The sequence below is a fragment of the Vombatus ursinus genome, unplaced genomic scaffold, assembly GCF_900497805.2.
Source record: "Vombatus ursinus unplaced genomic scaffold, bare-nosed wombat genome assembly UNPS02014775.1, whole genome shotgun sequence".
NCBI lineage: Eukaryota > Metazoa > Chordata > Mammalia > Diprotodontia > Vombatidae > Vombatus > Vombatus ursinus.
In genome coordinates, this window is record NW_020954553.1 from 8662130 (window position 1) to 8684446 (window position 22317).

General features: G+C 49.9%; 1 protein-coding gene across 5 annotated transcripts in view; it reads left to right on the top strand.

Annotated features, from left to right (window-relative positions):
• COL16A1 (collagen type XVI alpha 1 chain) overlaps positions 1-22054 on the top strand; it is a 77048-nt gene extending 54994 nt beyond the window's left edge. For all 5 annotated transcript variants that reach the window (XM_027864515.1, XM_027864512.1, XM_027864516.1 and 2 more), the window contains 19 exons: positions 125-169; positions 314-367; positions 1231-1266; positions 1578-1640; positions 6975-7046; positions 7152-7205; positions 7882-7926; positions 8192-8236; positions 8601-8654; positions 9481-9534; positions 10789-10839; positions 11201-11290; positions 15413-15448; positions 15806-15850; positions 16190-16378; positions 16629-16695; positions 17861-18037; positions 18464-18541; positions 19274-22054. In XM_027864515.1, the coding sequence (XP_027720316.1) occupies positions 125-169; positions 314-367; positions 1231-1266; positions 1578-1640; positions 6975-7046; positions 7152-7205; positions 7882-7926; positions 8192-8236; positions 8601-8654; positions 9481-9534; positions 10789-10839; positions 11201-11290; positions 15413-15448; positions 15806-15850; positions 16190-16378; positions 16629-16695; positions 17861-18037; positions 18464-18541; positions 19274-19476 (1458 nt within the window). In that variant the 3' untranslated portion in view covers positions 19477-22054. The remainder of the gene's footprint in view (positions 1-124; positions 170-313; positions 368-1230; positions 1267-1577; positions 1641-6974; positions 7047-7151; positions 7206-7881; positions 7927-8191; positions 8237-8600; positions 8655-9480; positions 9535-10788; positions 10840-11200; positions 11291-15412; positions 15449-15805; positions 15851-16189; positions 16379-16628; positions 16696-17860; positions 18038-18463; positions 18542-19273) is intronic.
• The last annotated feature ends 263 nt before the right edge of the window (positions 22055-22317 follow it).

Sequence of the window (22317 nt, forward strand, 5' to 3'; positions counted from 1 at the left end):
CTCCCTGCCTCCCCCAATCCTTCAAGTTCAGCACAGTCACGACTCACTCAATCCTGCAGAAACACGTCCCCACCCCTGCTCTTGAATCTCCAAGGTTATTCCTCGGTTTTCTCTCTGTTTCTAGGGTCCACCAGGAGCTGAAGGTCTCCCAGGCCCCATGGGCCCTGCAGTGAGTGTGGGAGGGGTCTCAGTGTGGCTGGTGGGAAGATGCTGACTTGTCAACACAGTTCTCTCAGGGCTGAGTACTGCTTGAGGGCTGAGGGAAGAGGATGAGAGCAAGGCACCAGTTTTCTTTGTTTTCTGTGGGTGACAGGGTCCCCGAGGAGAAAGAGGAGCCCAAGGTGGTGCTGGTGAGAAGGGAGACCAGGTGAGTGGGAAGGGAAGGAATATGTGAGAGTGTGTGTGTGTGTGTGTGTGCACACACACACACACACTCAATGGGCAAATCTGTGTTTATGGGAGGGGAAGGGGGAGAAGGGAAATCAATCAACATTTATTAAACACCTTCTATTGCCTGGCACTGTGCTAAGTACTGGGATATAGACAAAAAAAGAAAAAGGCCCTGCCCTCAGGGACCTTATGTTTTATCATGTGAAGGATGTGCATGTGTGGGGTAGGTGAGGGTAACACAAATAAAGATGACTTGAGTTTGATTATCTCTGATGGATCAAGGAGGAGATGGCACTGAGTTCAGTGACCATGAGTGGTGGGAGCCTCGATTCCTTTTTCTGGAGGGGTGTCCGCTTGAGCCCTGCTGGCTTCCATTGTCACCTACACTGTGTTGGAAGCAGGATGGGAGTGGAGAAAGGGATAGGACACTGGGGAAATAGTTAGTGGCTGGGGCAGAGGGTTATCTGCTTCCAGAAAACAAGGCTAGAGAAATACAAAATGGATGACCATGTAGGACATGGCCAGAGGGTCTCCAAATCTCACTAATCCTCCCCCCTCCACCTAGAACATCCCTGATAAGAGGACATTAGCCTGTACTGGAAGAGTTTTGGTTACGAAGAACTCACTGCCCCCATAAGTAATCCATTCCACTTAGGAACATCTCTGATTATCAGCAGGCTTTCATTTACATTGGGCTGAAATGTTCCTGCCCTTCACTGCTGTGATCCTTTCCACTGGGGCCGTGCAGAACAAAGTGAATCCGTCTTCCATATGGCAACCCTTCACATAGATAAAGGTCCTTGCCCTTCCAGAGCTTACCATTCCTTGTTTTGTCTGCAGGGATTTCAGGGACAGCCAGGATTCCCAGGCCCACCGGTGAGTAAAGGATCTACCAGAATAAAATCAGGAAAAGAGAGACGCACAATATCGCAGAAGGGCATTTGCCCTGATAGAAAGGATGACCAGGACGAGAGCAGGTGGCTTAAGGCAGAGGCAAGGGAAGGGGGTGGGGTAGACACAGGGAGAGGATACTAGGGAAGTACTTAGTGACTAGGGCAGAGGGTTTCCTACTTCCGGAAGATGGAAGCATAATGTCTAAGAAGTGAGCAGTAGCTAAGCCACATAGAGAGATCATGCTCTGAAGTCAGTCCCCTCTGTTCTTATTTTTTTCCCCTCTGTTCTTATAGGGGCCCCCAGGATTCCCAGGCAAAGCAGGACCAGCTGGTCCACCTGGCCCCCCAGCTGAGAAGGTGAGCAGGAAGAACTGGAGGAGGGGGGTGAGTTATGAGCTAAGCCTCTCTTCAGAGCCACCAGGAGTCTGGCTTATTTCCTCTATCAGCCAGTCCAAGTTGCATAAACAGATATCAAGACACTTCCCCGTGGAAGGCGAGGGAATGCGAGGGAAAGAGGAGTGGGGAAGGGCCCTGGCGGATGGAAGAAACAGATGGATTCTGGGGTGGGTGGAGAAAGAGAGATGATGGGGAGGGGGTGGGTTAGGGGCCTTGCCTCCGTGTGGCTTCCAGTTTGGGAGGTAGAAGGACAGACATTCTGAGTGAAGACTTCTTCTCCTGCATGGGGAAGGGAGTAGGATGGAAAAGTGAAGCCAAGCCCCTGGAGGTCCCTTTGGCTTGAGGTTCAGTCCCTCCTCTAAGCTGGCTGCTGTGCCCCCTTCAGTTGGCTTCTCACAGGGTCTGCCTTTCTGCTCTGAAAGAGAAAAATAGAGAGGAGATGGGGGAGGGAGAAGAAGGAGGGAGACTAGGCTGAGCCCTGCTTTTCCTTTAGGTCCCAGAGATCAATGGGCTTGCTCTGTGAGGTCTTTCCTTAAGGGGAAGGAGGGGGCAGCCATGATATAAATCTCTAGATCTTCTGTCCCCTGGTCTGGCCTTTTGGGAGGGAGGAGGGCTCTATTCAACATTGATTAAACACCTCCTGTATACAGAATACCATGTAGGGTGCTAGGGGAGATAGGAAGTTTTGATAGGACTCTGCCCTCCCAGAGCTTACTGGAGGTATGACACATCAGTAACAACCCACGTTTATATAGTGCTTCAGGGTTAACAAAGTGCTTCTGTGAGACAGGTGGGGCACAAGTATGATTATCCCCATTTGAGAGAGAAGGCAAACCGAGGCTTAGAAAGGTGAAATGATTTGCTCCGGGTCACACAACAGTAAGTACCTGAGTCAGGATAAGAATATGATTCTTTCCCAACTCCAAGTGTCCTGCCAAAATACCATGCTGACTTCTGGCATGCAGAATTTCATCAGTGCATTCAAGAGGAGCAAGACACGAATTTAGAGTTAGATGAGGTCAATGGCAGAAGGTTGTTACCGACTCCCGAGATCAGGAAGGACTTGCTGGAGGAAGAGGCATCCCAGTTGGGCTTTACATGATGGGTAGGAAGGAGTCCACCAGATGAGAGCAGGGAAATGGAGCATTCCAGGCATAAGGAACAGTGTGACCAAAACAAATAAGAAACCACCAGGCCAGTGTGGGGGAGGAAGATAGGCAAGTTTGGCTAGAAAGGAGAAGGCCTGGAAAGGGACACGAGATGAAGTTAGAAAGTAGGAAGATACAGGTTGGGGAGGGCCTTGAATGCCGAAGCCTTTACTTGGGAGGGGGTGGGAAACTACCCAATGGTTTTGAGCAAAAGATTGACCTGATCAGACCTGTGCACAAGGAAGACTCTTGGTAGGGAGGGTAGCCTGGATGGGGAGAGAATGGAGCTGGGAAGACGTTAGGGAGCTAGTGCAGGCTGGAGCCCAAGCTGGCAGCAGCAGGAACCACCATGTGGATGGTCATGGGAATGCAGAGTTGGGGGCTCTATAATGGAGTTGGTGCTGTCACCCTGCCACGGTGGTAAGTGGAGAAGGAAGGTGACCAGGGGCAGAGGGCCCTGACTCAGAAGCCAGCTGGGAAAGAGGCAGAGCTGGGTGAGTGTTTGGGATGGGGAGAAAGACAGAGACAGAGAGGAGAGAGGGGGAGAGGGAGAAAGTCAGACGTGGGGAGAGGGAGAGAGAGAGGGGGAGGGGGGGGGAGGGGGGGAGGGAGGGGGAGAGGGGGAGGGAGAGGGAGAGGGAATGAGAATGAGAAGCAAGAGACTGGCTAAAACTGATAGTGACCACAGGGAAGGGCTGCTTTTGTGTCTTCCTCGCAATTGTCCCTCCCAGCCTGTCAGCACAGAAGCCTGACCCACCCAGAGCATACAGCTTTAAAAGCAGTCAAGCAGCTGGCTGCCTTGTCTTTCTCCCATCAGCTCCCCCTTCCCAGCAGAGAAGAGTGTTTCCTTCTTGCTTCCATACCGTTCCATCTCCTCCTCCTACAGCAGCACACTCTGCCCTGGGGTCCCGCCTCCTCCCTTCCCCCCTTTTCAGACCTTGCCCTAGCCTAGGCAGAGGAGACACACGTTCAGACATGTTGAGAAGAGCCTGTCTAGAACAGGGAGTGAGCTGGGCTGGTGGCTGGCTCCATTTGCCTCCCTGGGTCCCTCCTGTAATCAAGAGAGTTTCAGCTGAGAAACCCAAGCAGCTGCTCTCTGCCCCCGGGTAGGCCAGGGTTTGGGGGAGTGAGCACTGACATTTCTAAAGTTGCACTGCCCCCTCTCAGCTAGTGAAGACATTGCAGTGCCTAACAGTACAGGCCCAGAGAGAGTGCACTAGCTAGACACTTAAGGGACCTTGGAATGTGGAACACAGAATTTCAGAGCTGGAAAGAACCTTAAAATAGGGACTGTAGATTGTCAGAGCTGGAAGGGACCTTGGAGAACGTGCCGTCACAAACCCTCAGGTTTGGAAATGAGCTCAGAGGCCAGTGAATCCAGCCTCTACCTGCCCAAGAACCTCTTCTCTACTGTCTCCCGCCTTCACTCCAGGAGGAGGCACTCTCCTGTGCCAAGGCTCCCCAGTCCACTTACAGACCACTCAGTGTTAGGAAAGCAGTCCCAACCTTGAGCCCAAACCTGGGCCTTGTAGCTATTGTTCCCACTCCTGCTCTCTGGGCCTAAGAAGAGGCCTCATCCCTGTCCCCCCTGATGGTCCCTCCAATACTTCAAGCCAGCTGCCACATCCCATAGGCCTGCTCTTCTGGCCCCATGTCCCCGGTTCCTTTGGCTGATCGTGGGTGCCATGCTCTTCAGCCCCCTCTTTTTCCTGGCTGCTCTCCTCTGGACTCACTTCAGTGACTTGGTGTTCTTCCTGGATCGTGGCACACGGAACTGAACGTGTTATGCCAGAGTCTAGCAGAACAGTTGCCGCCTCCATTTCTGGGCATTAGGCCTCTCTTCATATGGCCTGCGGTTACATTAGTTGTTCCAGCTGCCACCTCACTCTACTGACAGGTCATTAACACCCCCGGATCTTTTTCAGATGAAGTGTTATCTCGCCACGCCTTCCCTCATCCTGCACTTCTGCAGGTAATTGTTTTTTAATCCAAGTATAAGACTTTACATTAGCCTTTATCAAATTTTATCTTGTTAAATTTGGCCCAGTGTTATTCTAGCCTGTTGAGATTTTTTTTGGATCTTGACTCTTCTTATCCAGTACATTAGCTCTGTTATTGGCCACGTTGATAAGCTATTCTTTCATCTTAATTAATAATTATATTTAATACCATAGGGCCAAGGATAGATCCCTGAGGTTCTGTGTTAGAAGCCTTCCCCCCTGATTTGCCATTGGCTTGTTAATTGATACTCTTTGGGTCTGGTCACACTCATTCAACCATTTCTGACACACCTAGGTATACAGTCATCTGGTCCATATCCCTTTTCCTTGTCCACAAGGCTATCACGAGAGACTGTCAAATGCCTTGCTGAAATGTTGGTATACAGTGTGTATAGCATTCCCCTTATCTACCAATCTAATAATCCCATCAGACAAAGGAAACAAGGATCATAGCTGGCAGGACCTGTTCTTCATGAAGCCATACTGGCCTGTGATGGTCACCACTGTCCTTTCTAGATGCTCATGAACCATCCCTTTAATAAGTTCTAGAATTTTGACAGGAATCCAAGTCAAGCTAACACGTAATTCTCCAACTCTATTCCTCCTCCCTTTTTTGAAAATCAGGATAGCATTTTCCCTTCTCCAGGCCTGTGGCACCTCTCCCATTGTCAGCCATCTTTCAGAGATTACTGACAATGATTAAGCAATTCTATCTCCTAACTCAGTATTGTAGGGAGTGCTTTTTCTGGGCCTAAAACTTATTGAAGGCAACTGTCTTACCATTTCTTCATTTATCTTGGGTCTCAATTTTTTTTAATTATTTGGTCTATTCTCATTACAGTGATCATTTTTGTCAACAGAGAAAACCGAAGCAAAATAAAAGTTGAGTAGTTCTTCCTTCTCTCTGCCATTATTATTGTCCCATCCATCACTAGAAATAATGCTGTCTTCTCTGGGAGTTTTTTCATTCCCCCAGCATAGCTTTAAAAAAAATAGAGAGAAAGCTAATTGTGTTGTTCTTAGGATTCATCACAAACTTTAACTCATTCCAGACTTTGGTGTTCTGGATACCAGTTCAACAGGACCATAATACTTAATGTGATCAGTTATCTGTCCTTGCTTCCATTTTCAATTATCTTTAAAATATCTGAGTTGGTTAATGAATTCCCTTTGCATACACATCATTTCCATTTGTACTTCAGAATTCCATTCTTGAGAACTTTCAGTGCCTCTTGGGTCAACTTCTGCTGACTTTTTTAGGCCTCCAGATGCTACTGATTCTTTCTTTGAACCTTTAAAAATCTGCTTTTCAGTTCCCAGATGATCACTCTCATCCCAACCAGTTCATACCATTTCTACTTCAACAACTGGTTAGTTGCCCCACACTTGGTCAGAATCAGGCTCGGCTCATTGCTCCCTCGACCTTTTGAAGAACATTACCATTAATTCACACCCCTAATTTAACAAATGATGAATCTCATGAGGCTCAGAGAAGGAAAGTGACCTGTCCAAGGTCACAGATGGCTTTGGGAGCTGTTTGCACACACTCCATTAGGCTGCATGGTGAGGAAGGGACATGGGGGATGGCAGGGGATGGGAGAGGGGTCCAAGTCATAGAGAAGCTCATAAGGAGGTAGGGCAGAGTAGTGGAAGGATAATTGGATCTGCAATCAGCAGACCTAAGCTGGAGTCCCAGCCCTCTTATGTCACTAGTTGTGTGAACTTAGGTAAATCTTTAGTCTTTAGTTTCTTTGTCTGTAAAATGAGGATAATAATATTTACAATGCCTTACTCACAGGGTTGTGTTGAGAAAAGATGAGACTGTTAACTGTAAAATACTATAGAAATGTGAGTAGTTATTACCCATTATCTAGAACAGCAGTGGGGAACCTGTGGCCTTGAGGCCACATGTGGCCCTCTAGATCCTCAAGTACAGCCCTTTGATCGAATAGGGCCACACTTGAGGGCCTAGAGGGCCACATGTGGCCTCAAGGCCAGAGGTTCCCCACTGCTGATCTAGAACTAGAACCCTGCCTTCTAGTAGTCAGAGACCACACACACTGCTCCTGAGCCAGCCTCTCTCCACTCCTACTTCCCCCCTTCCTAAGAGTAAGTAGGCTCCATTGACTCTGGGGGGGGTTTTGCAGGGAAGTGAAGGAATTCGAGGACCATCAGGCATGCCGGGCCCTCCAGGACCTCCCGGACCCCCTGGCATACAGGTAAGGAGTGAGCAGAAGGGCCAGGTAGGTTTCATTCCCTGTGGCCCTAATCCAGTCACTGTTCTAGGCACATGGAACATTTCACTTCTTTTCTCTACTTTTCAGGGTCCTGCCGGCCTTGAGGGGCTAGATGGGAAGGATGGGAAGCCTGGTTTGAGGGTAAGATGGTGGGATTAAGGTAGAGGGGAAAGTTTTGTGATCAGACTTCCTCCCCCATTCCAGCCCCCATAAAGAAAGCCTTAGAACCCCCCAGATCTTGCGGTTCAATCGAGTTGAGAATCCCTTGCCTTTGTCAAAGCCATAGGTTTCAGAGCCCCTGTCTCTTTCCCTGGTGAGAGATTCAGATGTTCGTAGGCACCTGGAAGGTTCTGTTCCTCTGAGGCTTGTTGGTGCTCACAGAAACCAAGACAAGAAGCAAAATGAACTCCTGCCCAATTTCCCAAAGAAACCGGGCAGTGTGACTGGATGAGCTCAGCCGTGGGCTTCAAAGGCCTGGAACAAGCCCCATCTCCTTGTGTCTCATTTTACTGGGCTTCCATCAGAGAAGGGGGAAGTGGGTTGGAATCCTAGACCATTGAACTGGGAGGGGCCTCTTTTATACATGGGGAAACTGGGGCCCTGCCAGGAGAAGAGACTGGGCCAGAGTGCGGGGGTGGCAAAGCCAGACTTTTGATTCCTAGTCTGGGCTCCAGCCACTCTCCATGCATCTCTCAGCCAACTGTCCATGTTCCCTTTGTCCGGGAGTATGGGGCGAGGGTGACTTTGGCCCAGTGAACATGGCCACGGGATAACCAGACCAGCCCTTTGTCCTGATACGCTTGTTCTCTTTCCGAAGGGGGACCCTGGCCCTCCTGGACCCCCAGGACTCATGGGAATCCCGGTAAGTTGAACTGCAAGATCAAATTAGGCCGCTTAGATAGAATGAGCCAACTCCTGCAGAAGGAGGCTCACAGATAGGCTTGAACACCTCTCTCCAAAGACTTCCCAAGAATGGAGCTGTTCTTTGGGCTTGGGCTTTTCCACCACCGCGTGCCTATTGCATTCAGGGCCACAAGACTTGATTCTGGAGTTTGGATTTCGATGAAAGGGCAGACATAAGGGGGTCTTCATCTTATTGGAGAATGACCTCTGTCTCTCTCTTCCAGGGCTTCAAGGGAAAAACAGGGCATCCAGGCCTCCCTGGGCCCAAGGTGAGTAATGGGGTCTTTTCCTGTCGGGGCCCTTTTTGCTCTCCCTGGAAACCCAACACTGTTCAGGGATGGTGACCTGACCCTGAGTAGTAGAGGTGCCAGCCACCCCAAGGAGGCCCATTGTCACACTTTAGGCTTTCTAGAAGGTCTCTGTGCCCCTCTCCTCCCCACCAAGTGCAGCTTTAAGGCTTGGCCCACCCCCAGCTATCTCCCTCACTGGCCTGAGCCTACGGGAGTCCCCTTCTGGAGCGTAGCAGGTGGCCGTCGAGCTCTGAGGGGGCTGACCATTGCCAGCGACGGGTGGCTTCTGAGGGGAGCTGGTGGCAAACGGGTCTGGGGCCTCAGCTGCTCTTTTCTCCTCCAGGGTGACTGTGGTAAACCAGGCCCTCCTGGCAGCAGCGGACGGCCGGGAGCTGAGGTGAGGCCTGGCTCTGTGTCGGTAACTTGTTGAATGCTGACATTCTCAGGAGGCCCCGAGTCTGCTGAACCCTCCACGGTGGCAGTTACCCAGCCCCGGAGGCGTTTGCTTCCAGGCTTCCAGGGCCCTCGGGGCTCTGCTGCTGTCTGAGGCTCAGCCCCTTCCCAAGTCTGTGTCTTCCATCCACAGGCATCAGAGCAAGACTCTCTTACTCTCTGCTCCCCATGTGGGTATCAGCATGGGGCGGGGTCAGAAGTCATGAGTTCCGGTTCTGACTCCACCACCAATTCTCTCTCAGATCTTGGCAAAATCCCTTTCATTCTCTGGGCCTAGTTTCTCATCTGTAAAATGAGGAGATTGATCAATAATTCCTAGTCTCTTCTACTTCTAGAATCCTCTGATTTGAGACCTCCCCTGAGGGACAGCTTGTGATCTGTGGCTCTGGAGAACACCCTAGGCTCCTTCTGTCTCACTGGGATAGGGGTGGGATGGGAGGAGATTCCCTGGGGCCACTAGAATGCGCACCCAAGTATAGGCTATTCATCTATCATCATTACTCTTTTCCATGGGGGAGGACAGTGATATGCTGCTGTGATATGGTCACATATGCTTATCTAGCTGCATAGAGATGGCCAACTTGCCCCATCTCTCCTCCTTTGTGACATCATCCGGTCCATCACTGGTTTCTGGAAGTCTTGCCTCTAGAAATTGTACTCAGAATTTTTCTGGTCTCCTGCACACACCACCCTGCTGCAGAGTCCAGTAGAAGAAATGGCTGTAGGTACCAATTAACTTTTCTGTTTCTTCCTTTTCCCATGACCTCTAGGGTGAGCCTGGCCTCATGGGACCCCAGGGAAGACCCGGCCCACCCGGCCATGTGGTAAGTTGAAATCTGACTGCTCCTCCTACCAGAGAGAAGCCCTAGCTTCGAGGAAGGGAAAGAGTCAGTACCCGAGAGCAAAGACACAGTAAGATGGTGGCAAAATGGACATTTGTGCCAGGGCCACCAGGTCTGAGGGTTCCGAGATAGTCTGTGGTTATTAAAGAGTTTCATCTCTCCCTCGTCCTCCCCAGAGCTAGACAAGTGCCTTGTTATCCTCCAGGCCCAGCGGCAGAGAAGGGAGGGGACATTTGGATAGTGGTGCCCATGAGACAGGCACTCAGGAAGCCTGTGTTCGTGTGGATGAGGTCGCAGTGCACATTCTAGGTTCAATTCAAAGGCATTTACTGACTTCTGCTGTTTTTCTGTGTGGAATGCATGGGGAATACAGGGGTGAATAACATTCAGTCCCAGCTCTCCAGAAGCTCACAGTTGAGTCCGAGAGCTGAAACAAATACAGGCAGTTGGACAGCAATCAACATTCCAAAAAGTCCAAATCCGCCAGCCATAGGGTGGGAAGGATAGCAGGAGACTGAGGCTGAGGTAAAGGCCCCTCTCATTCCCCCAGAACTCCTCAGGGGCGTGGCTCTCTCCTAATCGAACCGCATAATTCAAACTCAATGGTCAAGGCCCCACAGGGCATGACCAACTCCCTCCACCAATGTCTGCAGACTTCCTGTTGAGTCAAGTCAAGTTAGAAAGCATCTACTGAGCATTTATATATCTGTGCCAGACACAGATAGACAGACAGTCCTTGTCATTAAGGAACTCCCACTGATTGAGAGAGACAACAAATAAAAGGGGCCAGTGTGAACATCCTGTGGACATGAGTCTGCAGTGATACGGCCTGGAATGGGGTGAAGGCGTGACTGGTTAGCCTGGGCAGCCAAAGGAGTTTTCTGGGAGGAACCAGCTAATCAGAGGGAGAGGCCATGGGGGCTGAAGACACTTCCAGTGTGGAAAGTCATTCAGGACTGGAGAGAGCTTTCCAGGTCCTGTGAGATGGCAGCAGAGTGGCCTAGGACAGTCCCCAAGCCCAATTCTGACCCAGCATGCTTCCCCAGAAGACAGTGAGGATGAAGCCCCACACTACAAGGAATAGGAAGGAAGATTTTTTTTTAAGCTTTCAGTGTATTAGGTATCATTTTCATTACTGTCAGTGTCCTCCTCTCTATTGTTGGGCCATGCAGAGTTCCCGTGAGCCTTCCCAGCTGGTCTTTTCCATCCTTTCATTCTTTCTCTTTCTTGCTCTAGGGTCCCCCTGGATCTCCCGGCCAGCCTGGGCCTTCTGGGATCAGTGGAATCGTAAGTACCAATTACTCTTGTTCATTTTCCCTCCCAGTAGGCCTGCCTAGCTCAGCTGTTAATGGAGGGAAGAAAAAACCTTTTGTCCCCATTTCACACCATCTGGCGTCAGCCTCTACTACACCTTTGCTCCCTCACACATACACACACACACACACACACACACACACACACACTCTCTCTCTCTCTCTCTCTCTCTTACATACATACACTGTCTGAGAGAAAATAAAGAAGAGGGATGTAGAGCCCTGCATCATCTCACTGTAGAGTAGATACCAAGTGGGAGGAGCTGGCCAAACTATTGATGGGCCTTCTTTCTCCCTTCTTCTCCTTCTTCCTCCCTTCTCTCTTCTGCCTCCAGGGACTAAAAGGAGATCGGGGAGCCCCAGGAGAAAGGGGTCTTGCAGGTCTTCCAGGTGAACCTGGCGCACCTGGGCACCCTGGACCCACGGTAAGTACCTGGCTGGGGAAGGGCCATGTGAGTGCTTGGAGGTAAGGAGCTGGTCCGTCTCTCAGTCAACACCCAGGACGTTTCACATGAAGTCCTGCCAACAGCTATTACAAGAACAGGGGAGGGGCAGCTAGGTGGCACAGTGGATAGAGCACTGGCCCTGAAGTCAGGAGGACCTGAGTTCAAATCTGGCCTCAGACCAAACATTTGACACTTACTAGCTGTGTGACCCTGGGCAAATCACTTAGCCCCAATTGCCAAAAAAAAAAAAAGAACAAGGGAAGCTGGACCGGGCCCTTGCTGTCAGGGATCTGGAGGTCACATGGGCAGATAGGACTTGTATTTGATAATTGGTTGCATCTACATACATCATAGTAAAAGCAAAAATACAAAGTTAGAGGCAGAGTGGTGGTGGGGGGGTGGCAGTAAAACTGTTCTATCTGGGTGCAGAGCCCAGGGCCACCGTATCCTAGCCATGTGAGAGCACCCAAGTCATTTCTCTGAGCCTCAGTTTCCAAGTTTTATGCTCCCTGCCTTATAGAAAAGGCCTTCACAAACTGTAAAACCTGGAAGAACCTGGAGCTACCACTGGGACATAGTGCCAGCCCATGCTCCTCACTGAGCTTTATCGGGACCCATGTGCACCAAGTCCTGGGCTGGGCCGGCTGGTCACTTAGGACAGGCATCTTTCGTCTGTTCCTGGAGAGCTCCCATTTTAAGGGAGAGAACATTCACTTGATGTGTTCAGCCATTTCCAACTGGAAAACCTCTAAGGACACAGTAAACCGAGACCCAACACTACACATGGGGGTGTCACGACAGCTCCCTGGGCTATATAATAAGAATTTTTTCCTGGCCTCAAGGCCACTGGGCTCTCTTGGTGCTTTCAGTCAATGCCCTTAGCCTTCAGAAAGACAGTGGTGGTTCTATGAACCTTTGGAATTAGGAAGCTAGGACCCAGTGCCCCAGAAAACAGTGGGGCCTGTGCTGGACACTCTGGACAGCAGCCTGGCAGTGTATGAAGGAGCCACCAAACATTTATTAAATGTCTACTCTGTGCCTGGCACTGTGCTAAATGGTGGGACTACAGAGATAGGCAGAAAACCCAGTCCCTGCTCTCAAGGAGCTCACATGCCAATAGAGACATGTAAATGACTATACATACAAGATATATACGTTGTAAATAGGAGGTAATTTCAGAAGGAAGGCTCTCCTAATTGGGGGTGGGGTGGAGGGATCAGGAAAGGACACTTGCAGAAGGTAGGATTTGAACTGAGTCTTGAAGGAGGGCAGGAGGCTGAGATGAGAAAGGGAGGCCATTCCAGGCATGGGGAGCAGCCAGTAAAAATGTGTGGAGTTGGACCGATCTACCCTCTCATTCCCCTGCAGGCCCAACAGCCACCACTGTCAGTGAAGGGACCCAGAGGTCATGCAATCCCACGTCCCACTAAGACCACAACAGTGGGTATGGGGAGCTGCCAGGAAGATGGCCTTGGGTATAACCATGGAGGGTGGGCCTGCCTTGGCAAATGAGTCATTGACTCACAAACTGAGCAGTAATCCCCTCCCTAAACAGGTGGTTATATCCAAACTGTGTTTAATTTCATCCTGTATGATATAACGACCTGTCTTCTAAGACAGCCAATTCCATTTTTGAAAAGCTATAATGGTTAGGATTTTTTTTTTCATATATTAAGCTGGAATCTGTCTCCCCAAAATCTTTCTCCCTTGCTCCTATTTTGGCTTTCTGCGGCTAGTCCCTTTGCCATGCCCTTTGTCACCCTCCTCTAAACATACTTGTCATTGTCCTAAAACAGGCACCTAGAACCAAACACTGTTACTCAGCTGAGGTCTAACCAGGGCAGAAGATGATATTCTCCCTTGTTTGGGACAATCGATAAATATTTAACAAGAGCTCACTACGGTGCCAATGGTCATAGTCGGTGTTGAGAACACAAAGACAAAAATTACATAGTGTCAGCTATCAAGAAGTTTATATCCTCTCTGGGGAGAGGTGTAGACAAGTAGGGACGATCACAATCTATGTAGAAATGCAAAACAATCTGAAGGGGGAAGGCTTAGCTTTGAGAGGGGCCAGGAAGGCCCTCCTGCAGAGAGTGATGTTTGAGCAGAGCTGAGCCTTGAAGGAAGCCAGGGAACCTGAGGGGCAGAGGGGAGGAGAGAGAGTGCTCCAGGCACGGGGGGGAAAGGCAGCAGAGAAGGCGGATGAGGGATCCATACACGAGGAACAGCGAGGGGCTGGGTCAGAGAAGGAGCAGGGGGGAGTAATATGGGAGCAGACTGGCTAGAGAGGAAAGGGGCAAGAGCTTTCAATGACAAATGGAGGCGCTGACATTTGAGTTCAGGGGCCATAGTGAGCTACCAGAGCCTATCAAGTAGGAAGCTGATCTGGTCAGACCCATGCTGTAGATAAAACCATTTTCACTATCCCTCCCAGTTTTGCATCATATGCAGATATAATAAGTTGTGGTAAGAAGACGGGCCTGGAAGTCAGGAGAGCTGGGTTCAGGTCCTGGCCCTAGTACTTAAAAGTCGTGTGACTCTGGGTAAGTCACTTTCCCTCTCTAAGCCTCGGTTTTTCATCTGTAAATAGGGACAATAAAAATACATAATCTAGCACAAAGGCTTGTTAAGAAGAAAGGGATAGATAAATACAATCCATTATTAGGGAGGCAGTGGAGAGAGCTCTGAATTTAGTTACAGAATCTGAGTTTGAATCCTGGCTTACTAGCTGTGTGTCCCTGGGCAAGTCACTTCGAGGTGGGCCTCAGTTTCCTCATCTGTAAAGTTGGAGGGGGTGGAGTAGATTAGATTACCCCAGGGGCCCTTCCAGCTCTAAATCTATTATCCTAGGATTCTTTAGACCTCCCTGGGCCTCAGTTTCTCTATCCATGAAAATGGATTGTCTGTCCTTGTCAGATTCAGTTCACATGTTTGGTTAGTTGGGCTCTTTATTCTTTGTTACAAAGAACAACTCACTGGGAAGGGTATATGTATATAGTCAGAAATGAAGGTGATGTAAAAACAGACAGCAACAAAAATAACTACAAAAAATTGTTAAAAAAGAATTATTTGGGTACTTGCTTTGAAAGAATAAAGTTAGGACCTCCCCCCACAATGAGGAGGTTGAATTTGATAATTTCTAGAATCCCCTCCAACTCTATATGCACGATGCTATGACCCTAATAATCAATCATACGCGGTAAAGTAAACCTTAGAGAGGTGGCCAGAGCAGATGGGATAGAGAGCTGGCCTGTAAGGCAGGCAGGAAGGAAAGTTAGCTAGGTTCAGGCCCACCCCTGACACACACTGACTACATGACCCTGGCTAAGTCACTTAACCACTTAGCAAGGCAGGCAATTCTCTAAACCTGTACATTTCATAGAAGGTGTCAGCCAGCTTTAGTAGCAGGCATTTCCTCATCCAAGAAGGAGGAGCCTGTACGGATGAAATCTCAGATCCAGTCTCCATCCCTATCCCTAAGGAAAACCATAGAAATCTGAGTTGTGCAGGTGGTTATTATTTGTCCAGACCCATGGTTGCATTGAACTCTCAAGGAGAAAACGCCTTTGACCGCTGCAAGGTGGTCACTTCTGTAGCTCATGTATAGCCTTAGAGAATTGCCCCGGACCATGAGAAGTTAAATGACCTCTCCAGGGTCGTATGGCCAGTAGGTGTCAGAGACAGGATTTGGACCCAGGTCCTCCTGACTCAGACGCCCCTGTGCCGTGCTCTCTCTGGGAGAAAAATGCTGTGGGATTATTTATTATAATGATTAATGTGATTTACCTTCAATCACTGATGACAAACCGAGCAGAGGGGAACCAAAGCCAAGAGCTCATTCTTTCCTTTGAGGGTGCAGCCTTGGGCCTCAGCCCCGCCTCAGTAGAACTCAGGGTTTTTGACTTAATGGAGCCATCCTGGGTGTTGTGATAGGGTCTGCACCCCAGGCTCAGGAAGCATGCAGGGCCCCGAGCTCTTCCTTAGGGTTGTGGGCAGGTGAAAGGGCAGGGAGCGGGCTGGGGCTACCACAGAGCAAGGCCGACTCAAGACCGTTCCATGCCAAGGCTCCTGACTCCTGTTTACTCTTGTCATGCTCAGGGTGAGCCTGGCACCGATGGAGCGACTGGCAAAGAGGTACTGTATAATGAAGGTTCCTCGTCGCTTCCCTTGGCCGAAGTGCATGCTTTCTCTCTTGACCCATCTCTCCTCCTCTGGCCTTCTGCTCAGCCTCCCTCTTCTGCGCCACATACCACCAGCACCCTGCCAATATACTTAAACCGCAGCTCTTGCTCTGCCGCCATTTCTTGGAGTCCAGACTCAGCTTTCATTCTTTCATCAAGGCCTTCAGACTCTGAGCCAACCTAGAATGTAGTCTGCAATGGCCTCAGGCCGTGGGCTGTTCAGAGGCTTCCCTGCATCGCTGCAATACCCCTCCCCAATGGCCTGTTTTGTCTCCTGTGATGTAGACCCCTGACTTTCGCTTTCTTCCAGGGACCTCCTGGAAAACCAGGACCTTATGGCCTTATTGGCCCAAAGGTAAAAAGATCAAACCCCTTCTGGCCTCTGTTCTGAGGGGAGGGGCAATCCCTAAGCACCCATTGCTGGGCGACATATGGACGAGGAGGGCTGAGGTGTCAGAACCCCTGGGTCTGGGACACTGGGCAGACAGACTTGAGCACGTTTTGTTGCCATTACTGGCAGCCACAGAGGGGCCGGAGGAAGACCAGGAGACAAGAGAGGAAGGCCTGAGGAAAACCGCGGGTCAGGTCCTACTCAACTGAGTCCCACTTGGAGGATACATACTGGCCTGGGCTTGGGAGGGAAACAGGAATTCCTCAACTTTAGCATTGACAAATAGCTTCCTCTCCTCTGTAGGGTGACCCTGGATCTGCAGGGCAGAAGGGCGAGCCTGGAGAGAAGGGGAGAGCCGGCACGCCGGGAGGACCTGGCAAGAGCGGCTCCATGGGCCCTGTTGGGCCACCAGGGCCTTCTGGTGAGAGAGGCCACCCGGGTTCTCCAGGGCCTGCTGGGTCCCCAGGGATGCCAGGACTGCCTGGAACAATGGTAAGGAGGACGGAGGGCTGACACATGGAGAATGAGTCACTCAGAAAGATGGGGGGTATGGCAGAGAAGCACCTTGAGAGCTCTTCAGAAGCTCTCAGCAAGGTGAGGAACCAGGGCCCCCAAAGAAGTGTTACTCTTCTCTGGAAAACAGCTACTCAGATGAAAGACATTCTATTTAGAAAGAGACCTGAAGTGAGCTAGCTTTCTCTCTCTCTCTCTCTCTCTCTCTCTCTCTCTCTCTCTCTCACAGGCAGACTCGGTAAATTATGATGAAATCAAGAGATTCATCAGACAGGAGATCATCAAAATGTTTGATGGTAACTGGTTATTGATGGTGGGTCGGGGCAGGAGGGCGCGTTGCTTCTGTCTTTCACCTCTCCCCAGGTCAGCCTACTGTGGCCTAGAGTTGGGGGTAGGCCTGGTCTGAAGGCCTTGTGTGCCCCTCCTCCTCCTCCTCCTCCTCCTCCGGATGTGCGATCTCACTCGCTGGAGTGCAGATCACAGCCAGCCCACGCCGGCTCATCCCGTGGGACTCCTGGCCGGGTCTTCCCATCGGCTTGCTCCAGGGTCCCCCCACCAGGATCTGCCTTTTGAGGCAGCAGGCAGCCAGACCGGCCTCTTTGTTCAGCCGGGCTCTTCCCTCCCCCAGCTCTCCTTCAGAGCTCCCCTTTCTGTGTCACAGCCTGTTCACACCCACCATGCACCTCTACTTCTCCATTGCCCGCTGTGACCCGACACTCACTTCCAGGCCTTCAGGGACTGTTGTGCATTGTGTCTCACAGCCATATGACTGCAAACGAGGAACTCCCTGCTTTGTTGTTCGTAGCCCCCATTTCTGCTGTGCCTGAGGGGCTACAAAGGGCTCTCCTCCCCGTAATTCCCATTTTACCATTGAGCAGAGAGGCTCAGAAAGACCACAAGAAGTGTTCAGGGTCACCCAGCCAGGAAGCCTCCCTCAGGGACTTCTGACTCCAGGCTTTGCGCCTCCCCGGATGTGGGCTTTTTCACCTCAAAGCTGCTTGAAGATGCAAGGAGTGTAAGGATTTGTAAGCAAGCCGGGGAGTGTGACACGCAGGCCCCAGATTCTCCTCCCCTATTCCTGACCCTCACCAGGGAAGGGAGGAGAAGCGTCACAGCCTCTCCTAACGTCCTTGTGTTCTCAGCATCCAAACAAAAGTCCCTAAAGCTTCCTTTACTCCTTGCATTCTGCGGTCTGGGGAGCTGGAGGAGGAGCGAGGTCCAAGTGCTCCCTAGGAGATCTCTAGATTGAGCAGAACACAGACTGGCTGAGCTGGGAGGGACCCTAGCGGGCATCTCGTTCTCCAGAAGAGGAAAATGAACACTGCTGAACCGACTCCCATAATGGCTCCCTCTTTAAAGAAGTTTGTGTCGATCCCATTCCAGCCTCCCGCTGCTCCCCTGCAGGGCTCACAGGCAGCGTGGGTGGTGACTGCCCGTGTCAGCCTTTGCCTTTTCTTGCAGAGAGGATGGCTTACTACACATCCAGGATGCAGTTCCCTGTGGAGATGGCAGCAGCCCCAGGCAGGCCTGGGCCCCCAGGAAAGGACGGCTCTCCAGGCCGGCCGGGCTCTCCAGGCTCGCCCGGGCTTCCGGGACAGATTGGCAGAGAAGGCCGCCAGGGCTTGCCAGGGATGAGAGGTAGCTCTGCCTGCAACACTGAATAGGTTATCTGAGATGCTCACGGCCAGTCCCCAGTGCCTGAACCCTCTGGCAAAAGTTGTGAGCATTTTGCAGATTTTATTTGGTCATGCTTTCCCTTCCTGTGCTGTGCCAGATCTCCTTAGCTCCATCCTTGCAGTTCAGTGACTGCAGTATTGCTACAGAGAGGCCCCTTGGGTGCATTCTTCATATCTGTCCATGACTCTGTGAGCACGTGGATGAGTGCATATGAGTATGTGCGTGATGGGGAGTGTGTGGGTGGGTCTGAGGAGTATATGGGAGCAAAGTGTGTGTGAGAGGAGAGGGGTGTGTGTGTGTGTGTGTGTGACTATTCCACCACAGCCAGCCTGGTGTAACACTTTCCTACCCAGGTATGTCTTCTTACCTGCATTTCCCTCATTTCAGGTTTACCTGGTACCAAAGGTGAAAAAGGAGACACTGGCATTGGCATTGCTGGAGAAACTGGTCTCCCTGGTCCTCCAGGTAAGAAGAGTCAGTGGCAGCTGATGGGGGAGATGGAAGATGGGAAATGACCCTAGAAGAGCTGGGAGCCCATCTTCTCTCCTGCCAGATGGCTTCCTTAATCACACCTCGGTAGAATTGCACACAATCACGCCTCAATCTGTCTACCTCCACTCATTGAGCACCCACAGTGCCCAGAGTCCTATCCCGTGTGGTTGCCATTTATCTGACTCATTTGGATAATGAAACTATGTTTTACCTCATCTTTATTCATTTACTAGTTGAGTTAATTCAATTTAATATTTTCTAAGGGTAAGACCATGCACTAAGGACGATAAAAAAAATGGCCAATTTCTGCCCTTAATGGAGGAAATAAATAAAGAGAGGTAGGGGTGAAGGTACAAAATGCCATGACTGTCCAGAGGAAGCGGGGAGGATGGTGATGCTAACAAAGCACCTTCCCTTTCTGTAGGAATACGCTTCCAAATGCTCTCCTCCCCACAGTCCAGGGGAGTAGGTAGTACAAGTGAGACCACCCCGATTTTACAGGTAGGGAAACAGAGGCTCAGGGAGAAGGGACTTACCCATCCTCATGCATAGGAAGCTCAGGCCCACAGTTTGAACCATGTCTTCTGACACCAAGGCACTTTGCCCTCGAGCACAATTTTTCTCCAAGGAATCTGGCAGGAGAAGCCCTTGTATTGGGTGAGAAGGGATGAGTTTCCTAATGTCTTCTTCATCTTCCCATTCTAGGTCCCCAAGGACCCCCAGGGTATGGAAAGCTGGGCCCAACTGGGCCCATGGGTCAGCAGGGGATTCCTGGCATCCCCGGTCCCCCAGGCCCTACAGGACAGCCTGGAAAGGCTGGTCACTGTAACCCTTCAGATTGCTTCAGTGCCATGCCCATGGAGCAGCAGTATCCACCAGTGAAAAGCATGAAGGGGCCATTTGGTTGAAATGATGCGCTGACCATCGGCATTAAAGACTCTGTTGGGACAGCCAAAGCTCTGTGGTCCTTCTGACTGGTTGTGAATGATTTTTAAAATTGCTGTTGATATTTTTTTAAAGAAAACACCTCCTCTAGCACACACACACACACACACACACACACACACACACACTCCAATCCCCCGTTGGAGCTTACCTCTCCAAATCCCGCGTCTGTCCTTGTGCTCTGTCAGCCCGTTCCAGGTTCAGGAAAGGCAATGTCCCTTGTCTTACGTGCTCAAGCCAGAAATGAAGGAGGCTGCTCTAGATGGTCCCTGACTCCAGATTTCCTTTTTTTTTCAGCAGCTTCTCTTCCAATTTTTTTTTCCTTATGCCTTATTCCATCAAGACAACATCTCTGAGCCTCTCACTCTCTCCTCCTCCTCGGGATGTTTCTCTGGAGGCCTGGAGGAGCAACTTAGTTTAGCCTTTGGGTGGCAAGACAATGGAAGGGAGGTTCCAAAATGCCACTCGTGACTTGGAGAGGTCCCTCCTCACTCCCTTGCCTGAAAACAGGCTTGCCCTGGTGTTCATCTCCACGTGTAGACTATGACCAGAATCCTGCCTGGTTTAGCTTTCCCTGCACCTTGGAGAATGCCCCAGTTTATACTCGGCTGCCTGGCGGTGCCTTCAGGCATGTTATCCTTCCTCATCGGTTCAGTAACTCACTGATGATTGAGGGCCTATGCAAAAGGGAGAAAGATAAGCCTATGTCCCCCGGCAGAGACAGCTAGGGAAGCTTGCGGGGAAATGAGGTGGAACCTCCTGTCTGCGATAATCTTCAGCCTCGTCTTCAAAAAATGCTCCTGACAATCCCTTTTCCAAACTGCAAATTGCATCAGCTGGGATTCTAACTCGCTGCCTATTTCCTTTACAAGGTAACCCGGGTCTCTGGTTTGGAAATCGGCTTGCAGTTATTGGGGTCCTTGTCAGTGTGGGAACTACCTGTTTTATTTCTAAATCTCTGATGCGCTGTCCAATGGGGCTTGGTGATATGCCTCCTACCTGCCTTTGTACAATGACCAGGTCAAAAAAAGGCGTTATAGAAACATTCCTGCCCCAGCTTCATCCTCATTCATTTTCCCAAATGCTTGATCCTTCTGGCCAAGTGGACTGGTTGCCCTGTGCAAAAAATAAGTGGTGTCTAAAAGGGTTTCCAAAGAAAGCCACTCAGTTGGATCCAACCCTGGCTTTCTGAAAGGTTTATTAGTGATGGATAAACTTCAAAGGGACCACAGAGGCAGTAAATTCAGATACTTATCTCAATCCCTTGGGGCTCGCAAACAGGCTGGTAAATTGTTCCCATGAGATTTCTGAAACTCCACTTTTCTGTATGGCCCTGAAATAACCATGAGAACTGACCATCTGGTAGCCAGGAGCAGAGGTGTGCTGATAAAGGAAGGAGATCGATGGGGCCCCTCCCAATCCCATACTGCTTCCATTGGAGCTCTGAGGAAAGAGGCAGCTGGCTCTTGTTTCATCCCCACCAGGGATACTTCGTTTACATAAATTCCAGTGTGCTCTATTAAAAAACAAACACAATCTTTGCATCAAAGCATTGGCCATGTTCTTGGATACAGGAAGAGAGAGGAGACAAATGTTAGCACTTCTATTGGAAGCCTGACTTCCATTTTGCCTAGGTGGGCTGCAGTATATTAACTGAAGACATACCACTATGAGGGCTACATTTGTGAGAAAGGGAAAAAGCTGGGTACCAGCTGTCATATTGGGTACGTTGGCATAGAAGGTTGAGCTGGAGAAACTCTACTAGGAAGCTTACAATCCATTCTCTTCAAAGGTTAACAGAGAATCCCTCTCATAGCAGAATGGTTCCTTACTTTAACAAGTCAAGTTACTGCTAGTCTGTGATAATTACCCTACAGTCTAAATTTGAATTTATTTTGACAGTCTATCTCACTGATGTTTGAAATTGCTGCATCCTCTTGGACCACACAGGACCATGGGGAAAAATTGAGCTTACCTTCTCTTGTTAACATGGTCAGTGGAAAATCAATTTAACCCCTCTCAAACTTGCTCATCAGCTATTCTGGTTTTGGGCCAATGGCATAGGAGTTGGGTAACCCCCAGAAAAAGTGGTGGTCTCTGAAAGCTTTACTTTCCTACTGGGACATTCTCTTCTGTTTTGCGTCTACCTTGATCAGTTTTCATCATCCCATCCAAAAAAGGCAAGGAGGACATACTTGATTGTCCGTGTTCTAAGGTCTCCAGCGGTAGGATCCTTAAGTGAGGAAATTGGAACATTCACCCAATGCTCTGTAAAATGGAGAAAAGGCAGCTGCATAAAGAGAAAAGGACTGAATTTGAGGTCCTGTAAAATTCAAATCCTCTATTAACAATTTCCCCTGTCACTGAAAACTAGCCAGACTCCCTTAAAACTGGGCTTCTGTTTATTGTCTATTGACTCCTTGCATGTCTGTGAGATTTCATTGTTTTGGTTGTTGTTCATTAATGGTTTCTGGGGAGGAGAAAAAAGTCAATAAATTTACTTTCTATGCCCTCCCATAATGGAAGGGAAATGTTGCAAAACTACCAAGTTGTGGTCTTTTGTCTGTTGGTTTTTTTCATTGGTTTCTTTTCCATAGCCTCCAAGTAGCAGTTAAAAGTCTTCTGGACTTGATCTGGTTCAAGCCAGAAGGAATCAATTCCCTGATATCTTGGTGGTAATAGGATTCCTTCCTGGTAAGCAGTCCTGGAACCAGAAGCTGAGTCAGAGAGTTTTATTAGGAGAGGGAGGCGGTGGGACTTGTCTGTCTCCAGGGGTAGTAATATTTTCCAGAGGGTGAGCCTTC